At 43.1% G+C, this 23,752-nt stretch overlaps 3 protein-coding genes across 5 annotated transcripts in view; 2 read left to right on the top strand and 1 right to left on the bottom strand.

The window, feature by feature from the left end:
* Positions 1-1,817: 1,817 nt before the first annotated feature.
* LOC122620140 (ras-like GTP-binding protein RhoL) lies at positions 1,818-7,442 on the top strand. The gene is made up of 4 exons (XM_043797461.1): positions 1,818-1,982; positions 6,487-6,771; positions 6,839-7,009; positions 7,083-7,442. Exons 2-4 carry the CDS (start codon positions 6,526-6,528, stop codon positions 7,236-7,238), a joined length of 573 nt encoding a protein of 190 aa, XP_043653396.1. The 5' UTR covers positions 1,818-1,982; positions 6,487-6,525; the 3' UTR covers positions 7,239-7,442.
* A 661-nt stretch (positions 7,443-8,103) lies between these two features.
* On the bottom strand, positions 8,104-9,808 carry LOC122621605 (alkaline phosphatase). The gene is made up of 2 exons (XM_043799522.1): positions 9,754-9,808; positions 8,104-9,689 (listed from the first exon to the last, which is right to left on the bottom strand). The coding sequence occupies exons 1-2, from the start codon at positions 9,806-9,808 to the stop codon at positions 8,104-8,106; spliced, it is 1,641 nt and encodes a 546-aa protein (XP_043655457.1).
* Positions 9,809-11,060: 1,252 nt separating this feature from the next.
* The window catches only part of LOC122619772 (mucin-5AC), a 31,177-nt gene continuing 18,485 nt past the window's right edge, over positions 11,061-23,752 (top strand). Inside the window, exons 1-2 of one of the 3 annotated variants that reach the window (XM_043796884.1) lie at positions 11,061-11,351; positions 17,778-18,432. The gene's annotated coding sequence lies outside the window, so the exon portion shown is untranslated. Of the gene's footprint in view, positions 11,427-17,777; positions 18,433-23,752 lie in introns of those variants that run through there. The other 2 variants (XM_043796885.1, XM_043796887.1) reach the window with 2 other exon arrangements.

The following is a 23,752-nucleotide window of genomic DNA, read 5'->3' as shown; positions in this document are numbered from 1 at the left end:
TTTATAGCTATATCTACTATATATGTACATCCGTCAACTCAGCATTGGGTTTTTTGGCACACAAGCCAACATCCGTTGATAATTAACGCTTCCTAAGACATTCAAATTAAATTCGCGTTCAAATCTTCGCAACTTGGTTGCTCTATGATAGGAGCTAAATTTGTGTTTTGATATTTAAAGGTACTGTGTTTCTTGTAGCACTTTGGCCTGAAAACCTTTTTGCCTGTAGTTAGTGGACAATAGGCAGATGTAGCTTTTCATATTTGTTTTAGGACTCAGACTAAGGTACAATGCCCTGCAGATTCTGAACACAGCCACACCAACAGGCGCATTTGATTGGGGATCACTCCTAGCTTTCCGCGATTGCTATTGGATCTGGTTATATACATATTTGTTTTTGTCACTTCAGCCCTCATCCCCATGAATGGCTGTGCCAGGCCGCTTGCACACGATAAGATATAAAATATGAGTGCTGTTCAGAAATAGCAACCGTGCACTCCGCACCCTTCGATCCGGATCCGCACAGACCGGAAACGGGAAATGGAGACACTCTGCAACATTATCTGGTCGCGCCCTCAGCTATTCTTAGTCGCCCTTTCTCCCTGCGAATTTGATTCTCTTCTTGTCGCTCCAACAGTATTTCACCCTGCGACCTTGGGAATCGTGCAATTTGCATCCCAGCCACATTGAATCGTTCCTTTGAGTGCTCCTTAGTGCACCGCACCTGCTCATATCTCCTGGTACAATGGCCATTGTCAAGAGGCTTCCAGAAGTATCTGTATCTGTATCTGTATCTTTGCAGTAGCGGCACACATGTTGCTCATGTGCTGCCACAAGTAGCTATCCCTAATTGGCACTGCTGCACATTCATATCTGTGTATTAATAATTCTCCGACTCTTCTCTTTGCTGTGACCGCCCGCTCGACTTTTTGGGTCGAAGCCTTTGTCACTTGACCTTTATTCCTTGTGGCTTGTGACTTGGGACGACAGTGACTTGTCCAGTGCAGTGGTGATTCTAATTAATGTAATGCCCCATCAACGTGTCGGCTAATTGAACTCTTACCCGTTTGCCGGTTCTGGGGCTTAATTACCCCTACATCGGCCAGATATAAAGCCTAAGCTTTGCCGCACGCACTGGCGGAATGTCGTTGATTAATGGCTCATGCCACATACTCCAGTTGCAGGGCGGGATATTACGCAACAGGATTTGGTACTCATAAAAAGCTTTAAAGTTGTGTTTTGCTATCTCAGTTAAGTAATTATGTGTGTAGCATAAGCTTATTGCTTTGACGTACTAGTGAGTTGTATTCATTCGCTTATTTGTAGTAGGAAGTGCGTAAATAGATGTATGCAAATATATTGATTAATACGAACTAATTTTTGGTTATTTTCTAAGAGAACATTAAACTTCACTTTGGATAGTCGAAACGAATACGTTCTCATTGGTGGAAAAAAGTTAGAAACAAATGATTTCAATTTAAATGGGAAGCATTGAGTTTGAATTGCTGACTAATGGGTTCTTGTCCACATCATTTTGGACTTCAATAATCATGCACTCCAAATGAAATGCCAAAAAATTTCGAGTTATTTTAATTTCTTTTTTAAAAACTCAGTGATTAGCCTGGTCCCCAGATCCCCAAGAAGCTATGCTTATCCAAGCCATTGATAAGGAAATATTATATTGTGCTAAGAGAGAGCTGCTCTCTTCGCTCGCTCTTCGCGTATCTGCCAGATACTCGTACTGCGGGATACTCGAACTGCGAGTGAAACAGAAACAACTCGCCGATGGCTGGTTCACTTCAGTTGTTTAACGACATCGCGAGCGATCGGTTGTGGCTATTCGTTTATCCGGTTTTTCGAGTAATCTCCAGTGTGGAACTGCGATCAAGTCGCACGTCATCGCCAGACGTGTTGTTCGATTGATTATTGCAAATAGTACGAGAGTGGATAAAAGTACGGGCACACAAGCCCCGTATCTATAAGTACGTGCAAAGCGACTACGCATCCGAACCCTCCAAGTTTATCCTCGCATGCAGATAGATGCAGCCAGTTAACCAAATATCAAACTCATCGCCGAATGAACTTAACACCCAGTGACCTTGCGATTTTTTGTGGGCGCTCAGTGGCTGGGCGGCTATAATAACAACATGTATCTTTTGGTGTAAACACTGTTTGCATAGAGCCCACAGAGTGGGAGAGCAGACTTCGTGATCGTTTCTTTATCACCTGAGTCACTTTGTATGGCGCTCACGTCACCGCCACCACCCCCACCAGTCCCCCCTCCGTTTCGATCCCCTCCACAGCTCTGGAATGCCAAGCAGTTTCAGTATAGGAACCCAACTCTCTCGCTTCTCGCCTCCAAACCCAATCCCAATCTCTCTCTGTTTCTCTCTCTTATTCTTTGGGGAATGGGGATCTTGGCAGGCGACTTGATTCTCCACCATAATGGGTTCGATACCATGTTTAGCTATCCACCAATTATATGGTTACACAGCCATTTAAAGGCCGTCGCAGGAAGCAGAGTACGTGAATCGCCAGTCCCTAATTCACGCATTCCAGACAATCCATAATCCATAATGTCGCTAATCAATTCACTGCGACCTATGGCACCTATGGCATCTATGGCACAATAAACACTCCGCATTAACCTCAATTAATTTAACTAATTGGCCGCGCGTGCCCTTGCAATCTGCCCGGATTCATTTGATTCTGGATTCGCTAGTTCTTCTGGCCAACCGACTAGGTAACCAGCCATTGGTTTTCGCCATGGTTCCACTTATCGCCGTTGCTCTTTCAAGTCCAATTCCCTATGTACACCGCACATCTATCTTATCTAATCAGTTTATTAAATACGAAAACCCATGCGAGAAACCATAAAAATACATGCACATATACAGCTCGTATATTTTTCGCAACAACGGGCAGAGCTGAATAAAAGTATTTTGTGCTCTGGTGTGGATGGTGAATAGGGGTCTATATAGAAGTGTACCTATATACTATGTAGTATATAGCCGACTTGGAGTTCCAATTCGATCTGGTTTTGGGCGGGAAGATTAGTTTTACTGCTCTTGTGCAATAAGCTATTCGAATGCAAGCTAATTTTAAACACTCCTGCGATAAACGCAAAAATTTCATTTTGATATATTATGTTCCACCATAAAATGAGATCTTGCTTTCTCAGAACACTCTAGCCAAGTAATCTCTGTTCTATAAAGGAATTACGTACCTATAGACCTCCACTGACGTAGTTTCTTATGCGTTATTATTTCATAAACTACACTTACTGTCCGGAACTCTTGGGATAGCAACAATTCCACAATAGAGTCTGATGATCCATGATGATACACACTTGTAAAAGTGTTCACTTGTAATTCACTTATTGACTACCGCCAGTCCGCCTCTGTGTAACTTGGTTATTTATGGGGTAAAACTAAGAGACCACATATTGAATGATGCATACCCATACACCCATACCCATACTAAAGCCATACTAAAGCCTTGCTAAAGCCATTCTAAAGCCATTCTTAAGAGGCTGCTGATAAGTCGCCTCAAAGCCGAGACGAGCTTTGAACTGCGGTGACCCGACTGAATTGCACATGAATATAGCCAGTATGTAGTGCAGCTATAGTGCAGATGTGTCGCTTGGAGACCTTTCCTCATCTTGGGCAATCATCGCCACCGAGTGCAAAGAAAGAGGGAGTGTGAAATGTGGCAAGTCTTCCGAGATTCCGAGAACGACGAGCTCGTAGCTCGTAACTTGATATGAAAAGTTTACAAGAGGCCAAGCCTGCAGATAACAATGAACTGGAGTAAGATGTTCAGGGACTGCATATGCATAAGCACTTCATGTTCCAAGGGAGTGCATTAAAGGCACAGCAATTATGTTTAAATAATTTATTATGTGTATTAATTTCGAGCCGCGCTCGATACAGTTTCATTTTCCATTTGCATCATCGGCCTGGCGCTTGATAAAGAGTTTCCGCTGTTTCCCGCACTGATAGAACGGCATAAGTTATGGTGCAGCAGGGTACAGGGTATCATGGGGCTATTGGCACCCACTTGGCGTTTCCACTTGGAAAAGTTTCATTGCTCACACACCTGTTTTTTAATCCACAAGTTCGCCATGATGTAAACTCAGGAAGCTTATTCACGAGCATTGCTTAATCAGCTGGTTGTATAAATAGAAAAATTCGGTAGCATTGGAACTTAATTATTTGCACTCTTCTGTAGTCACTAAAACAGCAGCCAAGGCAGCAGCTGTTTGTTTATAATAATTTAAAACGCGTCCAAAGAGGCCAACACAAGAGTGTGCTGTTTATTTAGTTTCGTTGTAGCTTTCTGACCAAGTTTGTGTGTGTTTTTTTGGCGCTGGTGGCTTCCTAATGGTCAATTGTTCATGGGGATTTGTTTACTAATTTGGCAACGAAAGTAGAAAAAAAGAACACTGCTGCTATTTGGGGATTCTGCTGCCATTTTGCTGGAACGAACTCATTCGACTCAAATTCGGTAACGTCATTCATACCGAATTGGAATATAATTTGCTTAAAAGCCTGATCGCTTGAATACATTTTTCACTATTTTAGGCAACCACCAACCAGCCATGAAATACGAATTTCATTGGCAAAATGCTTTGCCCTTCTTCAGGAAATGTTAGCAAAAACCCATACAGCACATACGAAATCAATAAAAAGTTCACAAACTCAAAGAGAATAGCACTTAACCCCAACTTAAAGCCACTCGCACCAATGATGGCACTTGCAATTGTAATTGTAATTGTGTTGACCCAGGCATCAAAGTGCGCCCAGTCAAAGTTCAGCATCTGTGGATCGCGTGCCAGAAAGCGTTTTATGTTCATTACTCACGCATGTGCCCCATCTCGCAGACATTCCAGTTATTGATGAAATGAGTTATATGAATTTTCAGTGTATTTTTGTACACTCGAGAAGTATAAATAACATTGTACTTTTCCCCTCTATTTACATTGCCAGCTTGGTTTATCTACAAAGTGTCATCTACTTATTGCGAACTGATAGATGGAAAATGTATTTGTTACTGGACTTGCTTGCTGGACTCAATCACTTTTATGAATAAGCTTTTGTACTTATAGGCGTAAACAATATAATTATTGTTTTATATGTACTCATATTATAGGGATCTTTGGCTGTGGTTTTGTGCTTTCTGTGGTCAAAAGTGAAAAAGTGCAGTGGCATCGAACGGTAAACGCTGATGAATGTCGCAACGCAACCGGTTTCTGATCTTCGCACTTTGAATAATTTGAGATGCAGCTTAAAGATGAAATTTGGTGTGGGTAGATTGGAAGACTTTTCCTGTCGCTGAGATGAGTCACCGACAAAAGTGTGGTCTAGCTCTTCTAATAAACGCTTCCAGCTCTCTGATTTGCAATTAAGTAAACTCAGTCTGAACCTCAGACAGCAACAAGTGTCCGCGATGAGTCATACAACATACAGTGAATAATTCCTGGTATTCGCATGAGTTTTCTGCTTAAGCGGATACCCCAAGAATTCCCACTCGCAATATGAATACGAATACCAAGACGAATACAAATACGAATATGAATACGAATACCTAACGGCATCACTTCTCATTTGTAAATCGGGCGGACAAATGTCTTTTGATTTGGATTTTGTGCTGTTTTGGCGTTTTTGTGCTGAGTAGGGAAATCTAGTCCATGTTTTGGGTCAACTGGAAACCGACGAAACCAGTTTTAATTAAAAAAAGGAAAATTTATGAAACAAATGCGGTTTTGTTAGTTTGTTTTTGTGCCTGGACAGATACAGATGGTGAAAGTCTTTCAGTTTTGGCCCGGCCTTTATTTAATTGTTATGTAAGGCGGTGGGGGGACAGCCATAAAAGCACATTTATTTCCATTAGAGATTTCGCAGAATCAATTGCGCTTGATGAATTCCAGTCCACACACAGTGCACACACAGTACACACACAGTTGGCCCCTCGTAAAAGCTCAAATTGCCCGCACTTTTGTCGTTTTCAGTTCAACTGTCGATTAGATTAAAAAGTTTTGAAGTTCATGTGCGCGATATGGGTTGTTGTATCATCGACATGGCTAATTCAGGTGGACTCTTTGCCATGGTGTAAAAGTAGTTTCAAAAGCAATATATTTCAATTTCAAAAAGAGCGAATGATATTCCAACAACTGAATTCAACTGAAATAGAATGCAGATTAGAATTGTATACATCATTCACTTGCTCAGCATTATTTCCAGCTAATGCTGTTGAAGTTCATCATACATTTTCATATTCTGTATGAGCAGTATTCCCATTTCTGCTGTATTCTGCAAGTATTGGCTTCACTCATCAGCCAGCTAGGGGCAAAGCCTGAAGATTTCCGGTTGCCTTCGGCGCTGGATGGATGAAAGTGTGGGTGCGCCAAGATAAACACAGTGCGCCAACATCTGCCACCAAATGTTGCAATCCCAAAGTGACGCCTCTATTTTGTCCTCCTTGCAGCACTTACCCAACCAAGAGGCGAGCAAAAAACAAGCGGGAATGACGACGAACGTATCGAAGAGTCCGCGCCCGCTGAAAATAACCGTCGTGGGCGATGGCATGGTGGGCAAAACCTGCATGCTGATAACCTACACACAGAACGAGTTCCCCGAGGAGTATGTGCCCACAGTGTTCGACAATCACGCCTGCAACATCGCCGTCGACGACCGGGACTACAATCTGACCCTGTGGGATACGGCCGGGCAGGAGGATTACGAGAGGCTGCGTCCCCTTAGCTATCCAAATGTGAGTAAATGCAAAAGTACTATCAAAGGGATGATGTGATACTTAAACTTGAATTATTGCTCCTTAGACAAACTGCTTCCTGTTGTGCTATTCGATCAGCAGTAGGACCTCATTCGAAAATGTGAAGAGCAAGTGGTGGCCGGAGATCCGTCACTTCTCCGCCCACGTTCCCGTGGTGCTGGTGGGCACCAAACTGGACTTGCGCATTCCCAACTCGGAGAAGTTCGTGACCACACAGGTTAGTAGTGTCATCACCCCAAACTTCTAATATAGTTTCATACTAAATGAGTGAGTTTTGTGCACTTTTTCAGGAGGGCAAGCGACTGCGCAAGGAGATACACGCATCCAACCTGGTCGAGTGCTCCGCCAAGAAGAAGCAGAGCCTGCAACAGGTCTTCGAGGAGGCGGTTAGAGCCGTTGAGAGGAAACCAAAGACGTCGTCCAAGCAATCGTGCAAAATACTGTGAACTAAGTGTATGCCTACTTTTAAATATTGTTATTATGCGTAATGTATTATGTTACTAATTTGCCTGACTATTTGTGCTTTGTGTAGAAAATTTAACGTTAAGTTTGTATTTTTAAGTGCCACTTGGGTGTAAGCCATGTGTTTTGTATGCAGCCAGGGCATTAATTGTAAAAAGATAAATAAAAACAGCACAAAATGAAAATTACATACACATACATAATATATACATATTAAAAGATAAGGAATTCAATTCAAATCGGATATGGCCAGCAATTGTATATTCCAATAAATCCCTAGTCATTAAATTGTCTGCCCTTCTTATTTAAAGAAAAGATATTTTTTCATTCTGCGATCACGATTTCAAATTTGGCGCCAAGTCGTATGTTAGTTTTTGAATAGTTCAACATTTTAGTGTTGTCAACAGTAAGCTGTTCGATTTAGTGAGGACATACACCACAGCTAGTGTGACGTACAACCAGTCACATGTCGTTATTAGCCAACACTGAAGAGAAACAAAACTGTAAGTCAGGTCTATCGATAGTCAGTCCGCGTAAAATCGGTAGCCTGTTATCGAATTCAAAAGTTCATATTGTGCAAATGACTTGTTTTGCCAAACTAAAATCGAGCTAAATATAAATTTTTAGTAGTTGCATTTTTGATAACCTCGGGAAGTGTGTGAAGTAGATCAGATCTGCAAATATAATTCTGAACCAAGTAGGAAACGAAGCTTTTGTCAGATTTCAATTATTTATTTTAGTAACCCCCTTAAACGATTGCTTATCTTGTGCCCTCTCTCTTAAACGAGAATAATACGTTTGTCGTTAAGACTCATGGTGCTCCACTCGACCTTTGATCCCCGCCAAGTTTCAGCGTGGCCTCCGTGCCACGCCCCCATCCACGCACATGTTACGATCACTGAGGCAAGAGGCGTAACCCATGGCGTGAGGTATAAAGTGCTGCTCGAATACTCCGGTGAAAAGCTGGGCATAAGGTCCACTGGCAAAGACGGCCACATCATCGCCGCCGTGCGTTTCCGACTCCAAGGGAACTGTGCTGGGGAACATAAAGTCCTTGTTCTTCATGTTGATGGCTCTCAGATTTTTCCTCCTCACAGCGCCACCCTCCCTGAGGTAGTTGCTATCATAGCCCGGTCCATTGGCATAGCTCAGGGTGGCATATGGTAGATCGTCCGCCGCCAGCTGTCCGTCATTGATGCCGAAGATATCGTTCTTCCTGCTGGAATAGCCCGCCAGCGACATGGTGTGCGAGTGATCCGAACTGACCACTATTAAGGTGTCATCCGTACTCGTGTGAGTCCTGGCGAATCGAACCGCCTTGTCGAACTCCGCCGTCTCATCGATGGCCCTCAAAGCCAAGGTGTCGTGGTGGCCATGATCGATGCGGCCGCCCTCCACAAACAGGAAGTAGCCGCGTCCGGCACTCTGACGCTCCAGGATTTCCATGGCCGACTCGACCATCTCCTCCAGGGTTGGTTGCTCCGCGGGACTCGCGTCCAGATGGTAGGCCATGTGGTAGGGCGCAAACAGGCCCAGTACGCGTGAAGTGTGATTGGATAGGTTGAGCAGCTGCCTGCGGTTCTCCACGTAATGAGCACTGTTCGTGTGCTGGCTCTTCCACTCCTCGATGAGATTGCGTCCATCCAAGCGGCGACCAGGTGCTCCACTGGCATCCGTTGTGCCTTTGGGCAAGAAATTCTCGCGACCTCCGCCCATTATCACATTGAGTTTCTGACCCACCGGACTGTTTATCAGCTGGGCAGCGCCGTCAGGACACAGATCTGGGTCACCATTGTCTGCCACCACCTCGGCGTCGTTCTCCCAGTTCCGGTTGGCCAGGTGGGCGTACACGCCAGCTGGCGAGGCATGCGTTACGGAGGTGGTGGTGACCAGTCCCGTGGCCATTCCCTGCTTCTGCGCCCAGGCCGCAATGGAGGACACATGGTGGGCGGCTTGTGACTGCGCCTGGCAATCCTTGAACTGCACCGCTGCAGTCACTCCGATTGTGCCGTAGTTGGCCTTGACGCCACCCAAATAGGCGGTGGCGGTGCAGGCGGAGTCGGCCACCTGCATGTTGGCACAGTAGGTCTTGCTGAGACCCACATACGGGAATTGCTCGAAGGCGAACTGCTTCTCCTCGCCGCCCAAGTATACGCGACCGGCCGTGATCGTGGGTATGGACATGCCATCGCCAATGAAGAGCATCACATTCCTGGCCAGCTGGGTGTTCAATCGCAGCTTACTGTCCAGCTGCTGTTCCAGCGTTTGGGCCGCCAAGCCCTGCCAGTATTCGGCGTACCGCTCCTCCGTCCTCACGGCATCGAAAACTATCTGGGGCATGGCTCGCTTGAATCGACCTCCTCCTGATGGACTTGATCCGGTGCCCAGTAGCGAGAACACCGGATGCATACGCCTCTCGGCATCGTGTGAGGATTCTGCAGGTACAGTTGGCTTAGTGTCTGGGTTACATTACTTAGATCTACCTATATGCGCACTTACCTCCTTCACTGACTAGAGCACTCAGGCCGAGGAAAAACAAGAGCTGCAGCCGCATGCTGTCTGTACTTTCTGCTGAGTTTCAGGGTTTTCTCAGTTCCTGAGCTGGCTTCTTCTGGCTGTACGCTGCCCAGCACGTTTCCTACGGCACTAATGGTCGTTAGCACGAGACCTGCGATATTTATAGCGATCGGCTGGGAGGTTCAAGATTTCATAATGCTATGCCGCCATCGACCTGATCGCCGGTTGATATGGAAAAGAGTCCCGCTGCCTTGGGTTCGCTTCGAATTTGTTTTGAAAACACGGAACAGTGCGCAGTGAAACCTCCTTCAGGAGATACCTCAGGCTAATTATACTAATTTAACAAGTTGTATTTCTTATTTTGGAAAATATGATATGTACGTACTAACCATTCAAGTTTGCAAAAAAGTGCAGCTTTAGAATTGACGATACATTAAGAGTGAATTATTTTTTTAACCCATTTTTCCTACTTTCACATTGACTAAGGCTAGTATAGTTTAGATAAACGTTTATTTGATAATTAGACTGAAGTTATGCAGGATTATATTTGGTTCTTCATTGGTGACCATATATGATGGCTTACCTCTGTTGTTGTGTACCATAAATCTAGGTCTCTATGTCAGCGAGTGCCTACTGTAGATGTTATTTGAACACTGTAGTTTTTGAGCGGCGGTTTTGAGCGGCAATCGTTATCAGCGACCGCCGGCGTTGTCTGCCTGCCAGGCCACCCGATACCCCGCCCGCACTTGCCGCCCGTCCCGCTCGTTTCGCCTGCCTGGCCTGCCGCATCCGCCTGCCGCTGGGAACACGCGAGTGCTTCACGTGATCGCTGATTACAGCAGCCACCGTGGCCGGGCTGTGCCCGTTTTCTATTTCTGGCTTCCAGTTAAGTCATAAACGCGGGCTAATTACCCCGCCAGCAAAGATGCTCAAGCAGATGCTGGGCGAATCATTTTGAAAATGCGCGCCAAGTGCCGCTGTGACTGCCGCTTTTCCGCCTGTCCGCCGGAATGAATCTGGCAATTCCGGCGGAGTGAAGAGATGGCGCAAGCGCCAGCATCAAAACAATGAGCAGGAGTCGTTGGATTGTATCTGCATCTCGCTTGCGCGCACCGTCTAATGTATCTTGCAGTGCGAAAATCGGAGAGCAAGAGTATCTGAGAGAGCGTATCGCAGAGTATATCTCAGAAAGCATCCATCCATCGGCATCCATCGGTTTTTTGGGATGCTGAGCGAGAGCTTCTGCTTTGGCAGCGCGCACTTGGCCAAAATAGTTGTTGGTTCGCATGCAAAACGTTAAAATCGCATTAGCTGAAAAACATTTTTATACCAACGGCGCGTTTTTAATTTTTTCTACACTACAACAACACGAAAAATATATAAAATAAACTAGACAAAGTAGATGGCGAAAAGTAAAACCAAATCCCAAAAAATAACCAAAAACAAAACAACAACGAGTAAACTAAACTTTTAACGTTCGACAAATTCATTGCGCATACATAAGTATAAATAAATAAACGCGTGTATATAGCGAAATACATATAATAAATGATAATTCAATAATTTTCAAACAACAAAAGGTTCGAGCAACGTTCTGTGACGAAAAGCAAAAACATGAGTGCTGGTGAAAATCTGGAAAATGTGGAAAACCAGAAGTGAATGGCATTGATTTTTTTTTGTTATAAATAGTTGACAGTAACCTAAAGTTGCAAAGTTGCAAAGTTGTAGGATTCTTGTGCATTCGTGTGTATAACTGTTTGAAATGCAAGGACTGTGGGTATTCTCGTTTCCGTTTTTTTGTGGGATCAGCAGGCAGAAGGATAAAAAATGTAATGGCACACGGGAAAATTCATACATAATACAATACAGTAAATTGCTAACTGTGTTTCGGGCCCCTAAAACTCGTGTTCGTGTGTTTTTGTGTTCGTCGGGATTATGTGACTCCTGCGTATACATAACTACAATGTCGCTTTCCAGCAATATATGTACATATATATGCATATATGTATATATATTCATTTGTATATACCTTTAACAAAGTTGGACGCCCAGCTGGCTGCCAACTCAGTTTCCCGCTTGACAAATGTCCTGCTGTGTGTGTCCTTTCGCATGTTTCGCTCGTGGATTCTGTGTTCGTTTCCCCTGCAAATGCAATGCCAACTTAAAGCTGCAGGAGCCACACGAAATTTTAAAGGGGAAACTCGTGCATTTCCTGCTCTTTGTAATCGCACAACAATCTGGCAACTTTCAATTGCTTTCATTGACAGTTAAAACGAAAGTTATCAAAAAACACGAACAACCAGCGAAGTTCTAGCATGATAATAACACCAACAACACCAATAACAGCAACAACTCCAACAACAGCAACAACACAAGCAGCGTTGACAACTACAGATATGGCAGCAAAAACAACAGCAAAAGCAACAACAACAATGGCAATTCAGAAGTCAAACACGAGACAACAACAACACGAGCACAAATTAAATAACAACGAAAAATAAAAGTAGCCAAAAACTTTGCCAAGAGACACACCCGCACCCACACACACCCACACCCACACGCACACAGAGTTATAAGCAAAAGGGCGGGGGGTGTGGCCGTCCTTTATGGGGAAACAAACTTTTAACATAGTAGCCCACATACACACACACACGAACGTACGACCGTAATGTTTCGCACACGCACACGCACACACGCTCACACTCGCACAGGATAAAAATGAAATGAGGAAAAGCAGCAAAGAGAAAAGGAATCGAAGCGGAAGATGAGGGGGAATGGGGGATAAGGACGAGAGAGGGGTGGGGGATGCCACAGGACGATTGCACACTGTGTCAATTCTGTAACAACATTCGGAATACTATAATGTAAAATGGAATGTAACGGTATCTTACAATGCCACTACAATGTACCGATAATGAGATGACTGTGCGAGTGTGTGTGTCTGCTTACAGTGGTGTGTGTGCGTTCCTTCTTCTACAGAGGATTTCAAGGAGTTTTGGCATTTCAAAGTACTTTTCAAATGGGAATGGATTTCCCGGCAATGATGGCCATTCTTAGCATTTGATCTCACTTGGCTTGTTAGCTAATTGGATTTTATTATATTAAAATAAAATTTACTTAGGCTGTGTTATTTTAGCAGCGAGACAAATCTAATTATAAAATGCATTTAATATATCAAGCAACTTACTGTTGCTTTCTTCAAGTTGCTTGCGACTTGTTTCAGTCCGTTTCGGATTTATTTTAAAATATACAAAGCTATAATATTTTTTTATAATCATAAACACATAGGCTTTAAAGTACTTGCATCTGTCTTTTCAAATGATAAAATTTCGTATAACTATCTGTTTCTTTGCGATGTTATAAAACATTGTTATGTATATATAATATAACAATCTATTCATATTTCATTGCTGCCTTGCATTAAAGGCTGTCTTTATGCGGAACACTCTCGCTACTTCAATTATTCTTAATCCATTACAATGCCCCTGGAAGCGAGTTCCTTCCTCGATTACCGCTGGGAATTCCCCAGTCTGCGTCGCTGATATGCCAGTTCCGTTCCATAGTACATCATCAGCGAGCATTGTTGTTGAGTGGCAAAGGATGCGCGATGCGGGACACACGAGCGGATGAAACGAACGCACGACCAGAGCAGTGCGGCACGACTGCTTTCTCTGTGGCGCCACCGCACTCCTCCCCGCCTCCTTGTGCCACCCCAAAAACCACCCATGCCACCCACTTCGCCCCCAAAAAGCACGCGCTCCAGCAGCGAGTTAACTTTGACGTTATGCTGTAAGCGTTGGGTGCTTCGTTTAAATGAGTGCTCGTTGAATGTGTGAGTAATTGGAGGGGATGCTGGCTGGATGGGGGTGGAAAGTGGGGGTTGGGTGTCTTTGGGGATGGCTCGGAATGGAAGAGCAAACGACAACAAGCAAAACATTGATGTTACTGGCGGAGGTTGCCAGCAGACGCTGGCTGGCTTTTATAGTTTGCCAAAGGAGTGAAATGGCGCCAGCTGAAGATTTATGCATGTATTTGTTTTCTATGTTCTTGTCTGTGCATATATGTGTGTGTGTGTGTGTGTGTGGTTGTGTGGGAAATTATGAAAGCATTTTTGTGTGAGTTTGAGTAAACATGACCACTGTTTGGTTGGGGGTTGTTTTGCTTGCCGCACGGCCCACACGGCGTATGTGTGCTTTTCGGCTGTGCGGTGTATCTTTCGCATGTACTTGTGCATGTTTGCTTACCTTCGCTGCATTTGCTGATTCTGAGGCCGCAGCATATTGTTAATGGCCTTCTGCCCAGCCCGCCACCCGATCCTTCAACATCGTTGATGAGGCTCACGGAGGCCATCCAGCAATGGCACTCACTGCTGACTGCTGACCTTCACCCATTTAACAGCACTTATCCGTCGACAAGCCGACCGAAAGTTGAATGCCATCGCAGTTTAGTTGCTATTTTTGGCCGCCTACGGGAGAACAGACTCAACTTTTCCAGCTGCCAGCATTGTTATTAAGAGATTTATTGTAATCTGGTCCAAACTCAGCTTGAAAGCAAATAATACAGATTTAAAGTTGTGTTCACAAAGTAATCCATAATACTTAGAGTGATATGTTCACCACAATACTCAGATTTATGCCATAGCAGTGGCAAAAGAACTTTAGAGGAATGTCTCAAAGGGAGATTTTGGTTTATGAAGAGTCATAAATATACATAATTTACAACAAAATGCAATGATATCTGTTATCCTTTAAGCGGCGCTCTTCGTGCTTCGCAATGGAAACCGCACAATGCACAAATGTGGGGGATGGACAGCTCAGTTTAATTATAGAATGGAGAATGGAGCTGTGCTGGGGAAATCGAATTGGATCCCGGGAATCGCCATGACAACGACCAGATGCAAAGTGGAGCCTTTGCAGGTGCAGGTGCAGTGCAGTACAGTTTTAGTCTGAATCGGGAATTACGGTCAAGTGGTTTGGTTGCTCGGTCTGATTGATTCGCATTATTGGCGTTATTAATCAATAACGCATCAAATTAAAGAGCCATAAAGCGCCGACAGGCAAGAAATATATCGCATAAAATGTATGAGCGGCAAAACAAATAGGATTGCTGTTCCAATTCACATACATTTAACGGCCAATGGCAAATTTAATATCATCCGCGAGCGGCGAAATTGCTGTCGTTAAAATATTTTACAACATCCTACAAAGATTGAAAACGAATCAGGCGAACGAACGAACATGCCATACAAATGGGTGTGTGCCTTTGGTTGTGTGTGTTTATGGGTGTGTGGGTGGCTTGGGCGGTTTGGGGGGGCGTGCCGCTTTTGGGGCAGTCCTCGTATCATAGATGTGTTGTTGCCTCGAAGTAAAACATGAAAATTTAAATACTGCCAGAGTCGCACGAAAATTGCACGTTGTTTATTTACATTGTTCGCTGCTGTAAAAGCCAAATGGCAAAAGCGCAACCAATAGTACTATATATGTATATGCCAATCTTATATGTATATCTGTATATATATATAGATATATCGTGTGTAATTAGGGGCCATCAATTGGGAGATTGAAAGTGCCTGTCGCTTGTGAGATTTGTGTGCCTTGAAATGCATAAAGGATTTGTGTGTTTACATTAGGGGGAATTCACTGTCTTATTTTTGCCTCTCATCTCGTGTAAACAAACGCGGAATGAGGAAGTGAAGCCGAAAAATTCGGAAAATTCGGAAAATTCTGACTGCTGCCAAAATGTATTCAATAGATCCTTTAAGGCTCCGTAAGCCGGGCCAACAAAACTTCTGCACCTGGTGGCAGTTTCATTGGCATTTAAAGCAATTAAAAAGTCACACTCAAAATACCCGCCCATACACAGAAAAGTTGAACTTAATGTGGCAACAAAGTGAATAACAATTTTAGACACCGCCTCCTGGGAAAGGACTTTTCCCACTTTCCTTCGCTGACAGACAGCTGTTACATGGAAATGAGTCTGAATTTCATTTAAGCCATTGAAATGCCGCTGTTTACTCAGCTTTACTTTTTACTTTACCTTTTTTCCTTGGCTTGCTGTTTTTGCAAGTTATTGAACCCGTAAAAGTTTTTAATTAAAATTCAAATTAGACAAATTAAATTGCCTGCTAGGTGGCAGCGATTGCCATTCGCAGTGGAAGATGTATTTTTATGAGGAGATGTCCTGGGAACGTGCGTTAAATTTTAATTGATTTTTCCCAGCGAATTGTGGGTGCCCCTGCGTGTCTCCCTGTGTGTGTGTGTGTGTGTGTTTGTGTGTCTGTGTGTGTATCTGTGTACCTGCTTACGCGCAAAGTAAACGAAGCGAGATGTGAAAACAGAGATGTGGAGTACAGAACAACAGACACAGATACACGGACGCAGCAGCACCCATACACATGCAAACCAATGCGAAATGGCAGACATTCTGGCGTGCGAATAAACGCACACACTCTCCCCTGCTCACACATACACCCACACACACACACATACACACTAGCGAACAGGACTCGGCATTCGTATTCGTATTCGGATTCGCACTCGCATTCGCATTCGGTTCTCTGAATGAGAAGCTGGATGTGGATGTGTGCGGTGGGTGGTGCGGGTGGTTCTGGGGGCGGGGGGCGTTCGTTGAAAGGACAATTCAAGGAGGCAAACGAAAAACATTTTGCCCGTCCTGTTCTGGCTGCTGCTGTTGGTGTTGTTGTTGGTAGGCTGTTTATTGCCCAGCCTTGCCTGCTTGTGGTTGTTGTTGTTGCTGTTGTTATCCTGCTGATGCTGTGTATCTATATAGAATTTATCGATTTATTTTGACTTCTCTTTATGTGCTCCGCCTTCCCTAATACATACAAACAGGGGCGCACCAAGGGATTTGCCTTTTTTCTACCATTTTAATCCGAAAATATCCTTGCTTACTATTTGAACATTTAAACTAAAAACTTCAATTATCATTTTTGTAAGCTTAAATGCTTTTCAACCACTTTGGACTATACTCCATGCAGGTTTTTCAAGCATTACGTGAAAATCCCGTTGATGCTTAAAAGTAGGCAACACTTTTTTGATAGCACATTCGTTTTATATAACAGAATGAAATATCAGTGGTTCCTATGAATTTCAAAATGTGAAAACCTAGCATTTAAACGATTTTTGAATAACATATTATGTAAATTCTGAAAGCAATTATATAATTATTTAAAGCCCCCCTGGAGGCGTGTTATCCCTCTGGAAAATCGGCTGCCGACGCCGCTGTGAAACGTATTATTTAATACGGTTTCAGAGCGATAAGGCTGCAAAACTCGGTTAGCAGGCAGCCCACTTTAGGGCGCTTCTGGGCGGTCGAGAGGTTGGGTTTCCCTTCAGCCTTCAGTGTTCAGCCTACCTCCCACCTCCTCCCTTCCTTCTTCCCTTTTTGGTTGCTGTTTTTCGCTTTACTTTTTGCGCTTAATGCGCCAATTCTGACAACAGTCGAGCGGCAATGGGTGGGGGTGCTGGGGATCCTTAGATGGAAGGCAAGTCGGCAACGACCCAAAGTCAAATTGAGTAAAACGCATTGAAAACTTAAGTAATTTCCCAAGAACGGCGCACAGTTCTTAAAAGCTTTTTTTCCTAGCTTTGTTCTAAGCGAGAAGCCCGAAGCAAGCGTTTCTGCCTCCTTTTTTTATTACTATTTTCTGTTTCGCTTCTTCGGTCTTGTTATTGCAGATGGCCAAAGTTGTTGGCCAAGTATAAAAATGTGTTTTATATTGTAATAACGAAGAATGCACTGAAGTCGAAACTCCGCAATGGGCGAGGCGGGGAAGAAACCAAATTCATAAACTGTTTAATGAAGCGTAGCAATTACATAAAGCCAAAATCGGAGTGAGCAAGTGCAGCATGCCGAAAATCCGAAAGCCAAAAATAAAGCCAATTAGATTTAGAGTGACTGTAATGGCCAAAAAAAAAGAAAACGAAAATTCCAGATGAACCAGAAATATCCATTAAGCGTGACTAATTTCAGTTTCATTTCCGCAGTAAGATGTTTAGATGTAATCGCAAAGAAAGTGTGTCAAGCCGTCCTCTTTACAAAGAATCAACCCTAAACTAAAGTAAACTACGACTTTTTAATGTTATAAACCTTGAAAAGGACTAACAAATCGCTGGTAGAATAGCTGAGCAAGGCGTGACTTGTGTGTGACTTGTGAGTGTACATAACGAACGAAAGTATGTGAAACCGGGGCGCAGGAATGGCCGCCCACTTGCCTCTGGCCCACCTTTTGTGACCGTGCGTGTGAAATAAAAGAGAAAAGTCAACAAAAAAAAAAAAAAAGAAAAAGAATACACGGAAAATCAAAAAGAAAACGAACGCAACTACTACAATCAGCGGCAATGGAATAGCGATTCAATGTCACAGTCAGCGAGCAGCATCTATGTGCACAGAATCAGATACAGAATCAGATACAGATACAGATACCCCTATACATATACCCTCACACCTACGACGAAACCTACACATGTGTAAACCGCTCACGTATGTAGAGAAAAGCCATAGCCGCAGATTAGTGAGCCAGTTTTAAGGGGCCGACATCGAAAGAAAGGCGAATTCGACGACGACGACGACGACAATCAACATTCATCATACGCACCGTGGGACGCGGCGCCAAACGCAAATGCAGCCCCTGATCGATCGGTAAGCCGAAAAGCTGCTAGAAACCAATTCCCCAGCGGAACTCTACTCTTTCGTGCCCCTCTCTCTTACTCCCTATTTACACCTTGCTCAAGTTTGATTTGAAATTTATATATTGATTTGATTGGTGTTTCCGTTTATTTGAGTACTAACCAATTGACTAACCAAAACGTATATACAATTCTAAAATATAATCAATAATGCCAAATTATTTATAATTTCAAACTTCTAACTTAATCTCAATGGTTACAAGTAGTTCCCTGGCAGACTTGCTCTGTTATTCAAGATTTTTCATTAGATAAACTATGGGTGTTCTTGTATACAAGTTATCAATAAACAATAAACAGATCTCTTGAATCAATGATTGCCTTTCGGGGATTAAAATTAATAAATTAATCAGTTCGACAAGCCCTTCACTGCGCCCAATATTGTGCTACATAACGATCGTTATAGTAATGATGATGATGACTTCTCCTTCCGTGATAAATGTTCCAATTTATTTATGGCTGGCATTAACAAGCATCTAAAATATGTGCTGACACAACCCACAGAAACACACGTACACGCACACCCTCGGCCAATGCCACACACACACACACAAGTACACACCCGCACACACACGCACACCCACACAAAAGCGCTATTGGCACCGAGTTTTGCGACAAAATTCACGCGGCGGAAACGTGCTGCCGACAAAGCAAAACGCGGTGTACCCCGCACTCACAACAAAAACCGAAAAAACAGTAAAAATACATAATAATAATAATAACAATGCTAACAAAAACATAAGCATCACCATCATCATCGACATCTACATCTACATCGACATCGAAACCATTCACGGCATCAAAAACAACAGCGACCACTTTTCGGTGTCCAAAGTTCAGTGACGTTGGCATCGTCATGCAAGCAATTTGTGTTTCCACCTAATGGAAAATTTTGCACTTCTCATGCGGCTTCAATTTCAACGGAAATTCATGGAAACCCCATTTTCATCGAACTTATTCCCAAGAACCAGTCCGAAAATTTACTTTGTCTGCTAAAGTTTGAGCTCATTTATGGAGAATATGTGAGGGTATATAAATACGAGCATCTTTAAATAACTTACCAGAGAATTAAACATTTCATACTAACCAAAATTAATCCATTTAATTAGAAAATTTAAAGGACACGTAGAAGTTTTGCATGTAAGATGATCATTTTCATTACCCTTTTTAGTATGCACTTAAGTGAAAATTACTTATTATTTTGCGGGCCTTGTTATCAGAGCAGTCACTTGGTCTTTTTGCGGAAAGATTTATTCTTATTAGCAATAGAAGTAACTCAATCCCAATTATTAAGGTTTCTAAAGAGATCTGAAGATTCTACCATTATTTTGCAAATATTTCTGTTTATTGTTATCGTAAAAGTAAATATAATTACAAATAAACAAATATTTTTGATTTGAATTTAAAGTTTATTTTGGCTAACTTATCCTTGTATAAATTGGATTTTAGCAGCAGTTCCGCGTTCCGCGTTTCATCTTATGACGGCGATTCCCTTCAGTGACCAATGGCCGCCCGTCAAATTTATGACTAAAGCGAAATAATAGACAATTGACGTCACCGTGGAATAGGTATAGGAATTTCTTTTTTATTTATTGTACTGGTAATTCTATTTGCTTTTACGCGGATGAGATGACTTTTATTTAATATACATTTGTGGCGTATGCGGTAATACTTGCCTCATTGCGTCAAGGGGAAATCGAATGAAAAACAAAAAAGAATGGAAAGGAGAGAAGAGAAGAGAAGAAAGAAGAAAGTGAACGATCTGCGGAGATGACTTATGGAGGACGCGGTGTTGATCTATTGCTGATAAAGTGAAAGTCAAGTTATGCTAGAAATGTAATTATTCATGTCGCCTGCGCGACACACAAAAGCGAGGCGAACTAACAAACAAACAAACAAACAAAGAAGGAATCCGGCTTGAACATGCTAAATGTGTTTAGTCGCATGTGGAATGTCAATGGGCAGCAGCAGCAGCAGTGGAAGCGCCTTTTTGGAAAATCTATAGTATTTTGGTGCGGCGCTGTAGTATTTCGCCTTTGCGTCTGGCATCTCGACATTTGATGGTCGTCGCGTCATTTATCTGTCAGCATTTGCCTCTGCATGATGAACTATTAATTTCTGGTTGCCTCGCCAGGAATTTATTTTCGTCAACTGCGGCACGTGTGCCTCGAACATCAACTCGGTTTCGGATTGGGATTGGGATACGGATGCGACTGCGAGTCCATAAAAATAATTTAAATAAATTCTACAATTCTACAGTAAGAGGGATAGAGAGAGTGACAAATCCCTTTCAGTTTGCAGCCGTAAAATATGTGTGAATATAAAACACGAAATTTGTGGAATATTTATCAGACATTTGAATAGAACCACCAGCAGCAGCAGCAGCAGCAGCAGCACACCCATTTAGATACGAAACGTTGATTTCGATGCTGTGCTCTGAATGGCCGAGCACATTTGTAATCCGATTTGCAGCAAAGCACAATTTATGCCTCGCATTTGAATGCGACCACAAATTCATTAATTATAATCCGATGCAAAATGCATACCTATTCTGTGTGCAAGGGCCTTGAATAATCAGTTGTGCCACAATATCGCATAGCTCAAACTGATTGAATTCTCTGCCTAAATTGCGATTAAATTGCACTCGATGCATTTGTTGCAGCATACTATGTGTGCGCTATTTATGCAGTGCTTTAAGGGCCTAATGGGCTACAACATTGTCTTGGGCGTAATTGGAAGGCGTCTGGCGGAAAAGATATGGCAGACACATCAAATCCGACAGGGACACAGGCAGCGGCTGCTTTTGTGTCGCCTCTCCTACTGACAACGACAGGTGGTCGTTGGCCCAATATAAATGCGTATTCACACACTCACACATTCACACATTCATACATTCATAAATATCGGCGCGATAAAGCGCAGCAGTACCAGAAGTAGCGGCTGACTACACGGCGTATGCGTGTTACGCCTCGAAAGGCGAAAGGCGAAAGGATGAGAGATGTGAGATGATCGCACAGGTTTCGCCGCATAATCTGCCGCTCGTTGGGGAGCGAGAGGCATGAGGTATGAGGCATGTCCATTAGCTGATTTAATGAAATCGTAAATCAAATGAGCGGACTGCTAAAAATACATCTGCCGCGTATTTTATGTTTTTTGAAGTGGAACCCATGTTATGTACAAGAGCAGCAACAAGCCGGCAGAATCGGTCGCAGGCAGCCGCTCTGAACAATAGATGAAACGTGGACGATTGTGCCAAAGTACGAATATGTCCCTGCCTTTTTGGGCAAATGCATGGGTGCACAGCGAAAAAATAAATATCCCATTATCTAAATGCACTTTCAGTGAAACACACTTAAAGCTGAACAGGTGCAAGTGTGGCATCTTTGCTTTTACAACAAGTGCGATTCCAAGGAAAATGATTAGGAACATATCATCTAGGAGAAAATCCAACATTAAATCCTTAAAAGTATCTACCATAGGTAATGAAGATCAGACCTTTCATATATCGTATATATATATATCTTTAACTTCAACCTGCAAAGTTCTAAAGTTACCAAAGCTGTGAACATTTCTTGGAATCTCCAGATTGTTCTTATAAATTCCATTTAAGAAATGTATTCCGTAGAAAATTCCCAATGGCAGACTGCAATTATTCCCTCAGTGCACTTATGGTATGCTCATGTTTTGGTGGCTTCTAATGATGAGCACATGTAATGCTTCGTATTGCAAAACTTGGCGTTTTATTTCGACATTTCTCGCCGTGAATAATGCATGCGATTCCTTGGTCGCCTTTCGTGCTGGTCTGCTTGGGCTGGGTTTTGGTTGTAGTTTTAGTATTTGGCTTTTGCTTGTTACATGTGTTTTTCGTTTTTTGTTTCTTCTGCTTTTCTTTTCTGCCAAAAGTGCAGCATTGTCGCCGCCGTCTTGGCCGTCCGTCTCTCAATAGGCGTGTCCAAGATGCTGTGGCCAAGATTTCGCTTGGCTGGCCGGCGTCACAGTTTTCGCGTCTGCGTCTGCACTTTCCCATGGATGTGAATGTGGATGGGGATTCGGATGGTGATGGGGATGGAGATGGGGTTGGGGTTGGAGATGGGGATGGGGCTGCCAATGGGTGTGTGCGCATCTTTATTTAATTAACATATTTTATTTGCCCAACATGCACACACTTGTCCACGGAGACGTTGTGATTTATGCCTGGCGTTCTGTGCACTTTATGTTGCCTTTCACTCACCGGCGAGATCATGGCGATTGTCATCTTTAAGTAGCTTCGTCCCAGAGCCACATGCCATCCTCTATGCCCCTATATCCCTACATCCCCCAGATTAATCGCCAGCATTAGTCAGCTTTTGGTGCCTTTGGATGTATCCGTATCTGCATTTCTATCTGTATCTGTATCGGTAGGTGTGTATGAGTATCCCATTGTTGGCACTGGCCGTGTGACTAATTTGATTACACTCACCAACTCACAAGGAATTTGAATATTTCGCGATTCTGACTTTATTTTGAGGCATTTTATTGTACTGTCCGCCCGAAAAGCGTCGACTTTCTGCATTAAATTAATGCTCACTTACTGTGCCAGCCATCCAATGTTATTTATATAGCAAATCAAATACGGCCACCGTCTGTGCGCATCTCTCGGATACTATCGCCAGTATCCGTGAAAATTCCTCAAATGATATGTCATCAAAATGTGATTAATTTAATGCCTTCCCAACTCACATGCAGTATGCGCGATTGTGAGGACTTCTAATATTAGTAGTGTCAACGAATAATTTCCCTCGTTGCAGTTCGAAAATAGGAAATCGTAGAGAGGCATCTCAAGGGCTTTGTGCTTATGAAATCGTACTTCAAAATGAATGTAGTATAAAAGCGGAAATTCTAGGCAGCTACTGCAAACTAACAAAACTGCAATCCATCAAGCTTGTTTCTGCAACAAACTAACAGAATACACTGGAATTAGTTGAATTTGGTTTATCAAAAGCTCAATTTAAACAAAAACACGCCCTCAAATGAAACAAGTTGGGGAAGCTAAAAGTTTATATTCCGCACCATTAAATCGAGCAGAAATAAAGGAAGACTCCACACACTCTGTACTCTGTACTCTGTACTAACTATTAACCCAATTCAGTGGGGAAAACAAAGGAAAATGCAACTCTCAAAAGCCATTTAAGCATAATGTGCAATAAAATTATAAATAAACGCCACTCCAAGGGGAATGTGGGCGTGTGTTTATGGGTGGCGCGTTCTCATTAGGCCAAGTGTTCGATAATTAAATA

The sequence above is a fragment of the Drosophila teissieri genome, chromosome 3R (genome assembly GCF_016746235.2).
Source record: "Drosophila teissieri strain GT53w chromosome 3R, Prin_Dtei_1.1, whole genome shotgun sequence".
Classification (NCBI taxonomy): Eukaryota; Metazoa; Arthropoda; class Insecta; order Diptera; family Drosophilidae; genus Drosophila; species Drosophila teissieri.
This window is presented reverse-complemented; position numbering and strand designations above follow the sequence as displayed.

Excerpts from the sequence above, each read along its gene's own strand:
- LOC122620140 (XM_043797461.1), top strand. The coding sequence starts at position 6,526 with ATGACGACGAACGTATCGAAGAGTCCGCGCCCGCTGAAAATAACCGTC. Across the intron at positions 6,772-6,838 it reads GTCCCCTTAGCTATCCAAAT|ACAAACTGCTTCCTGTTGTG; the intron begins GTGAGTAAATGC and ends ATTGCTCCTTAG. Across the intron at positions 7,010-7,082 it reads AGAAGTTCGTGACCACACAG|GAGGGCAAGCGACTGCGCAA; the intron begins GTTAGTAGTGTC and ends GCACTTTTTCAG.
- LOC122621605 (XM_043799522.1), bottom strand. The coding sequence starts at position 9,808 with ATGCGGCTGCAGCTCTTGTTTTTCCTCGGCCTGAGTGCTCTAGTCAGT. Across the intron at positions 9,690-9,753 it reads TGCTCTAGTCAGTGAAGGAG|AATCCTCACACGATGCCGAG; the intron begins GTAAGTGCGCAT and ends CTGTACCTGCAG.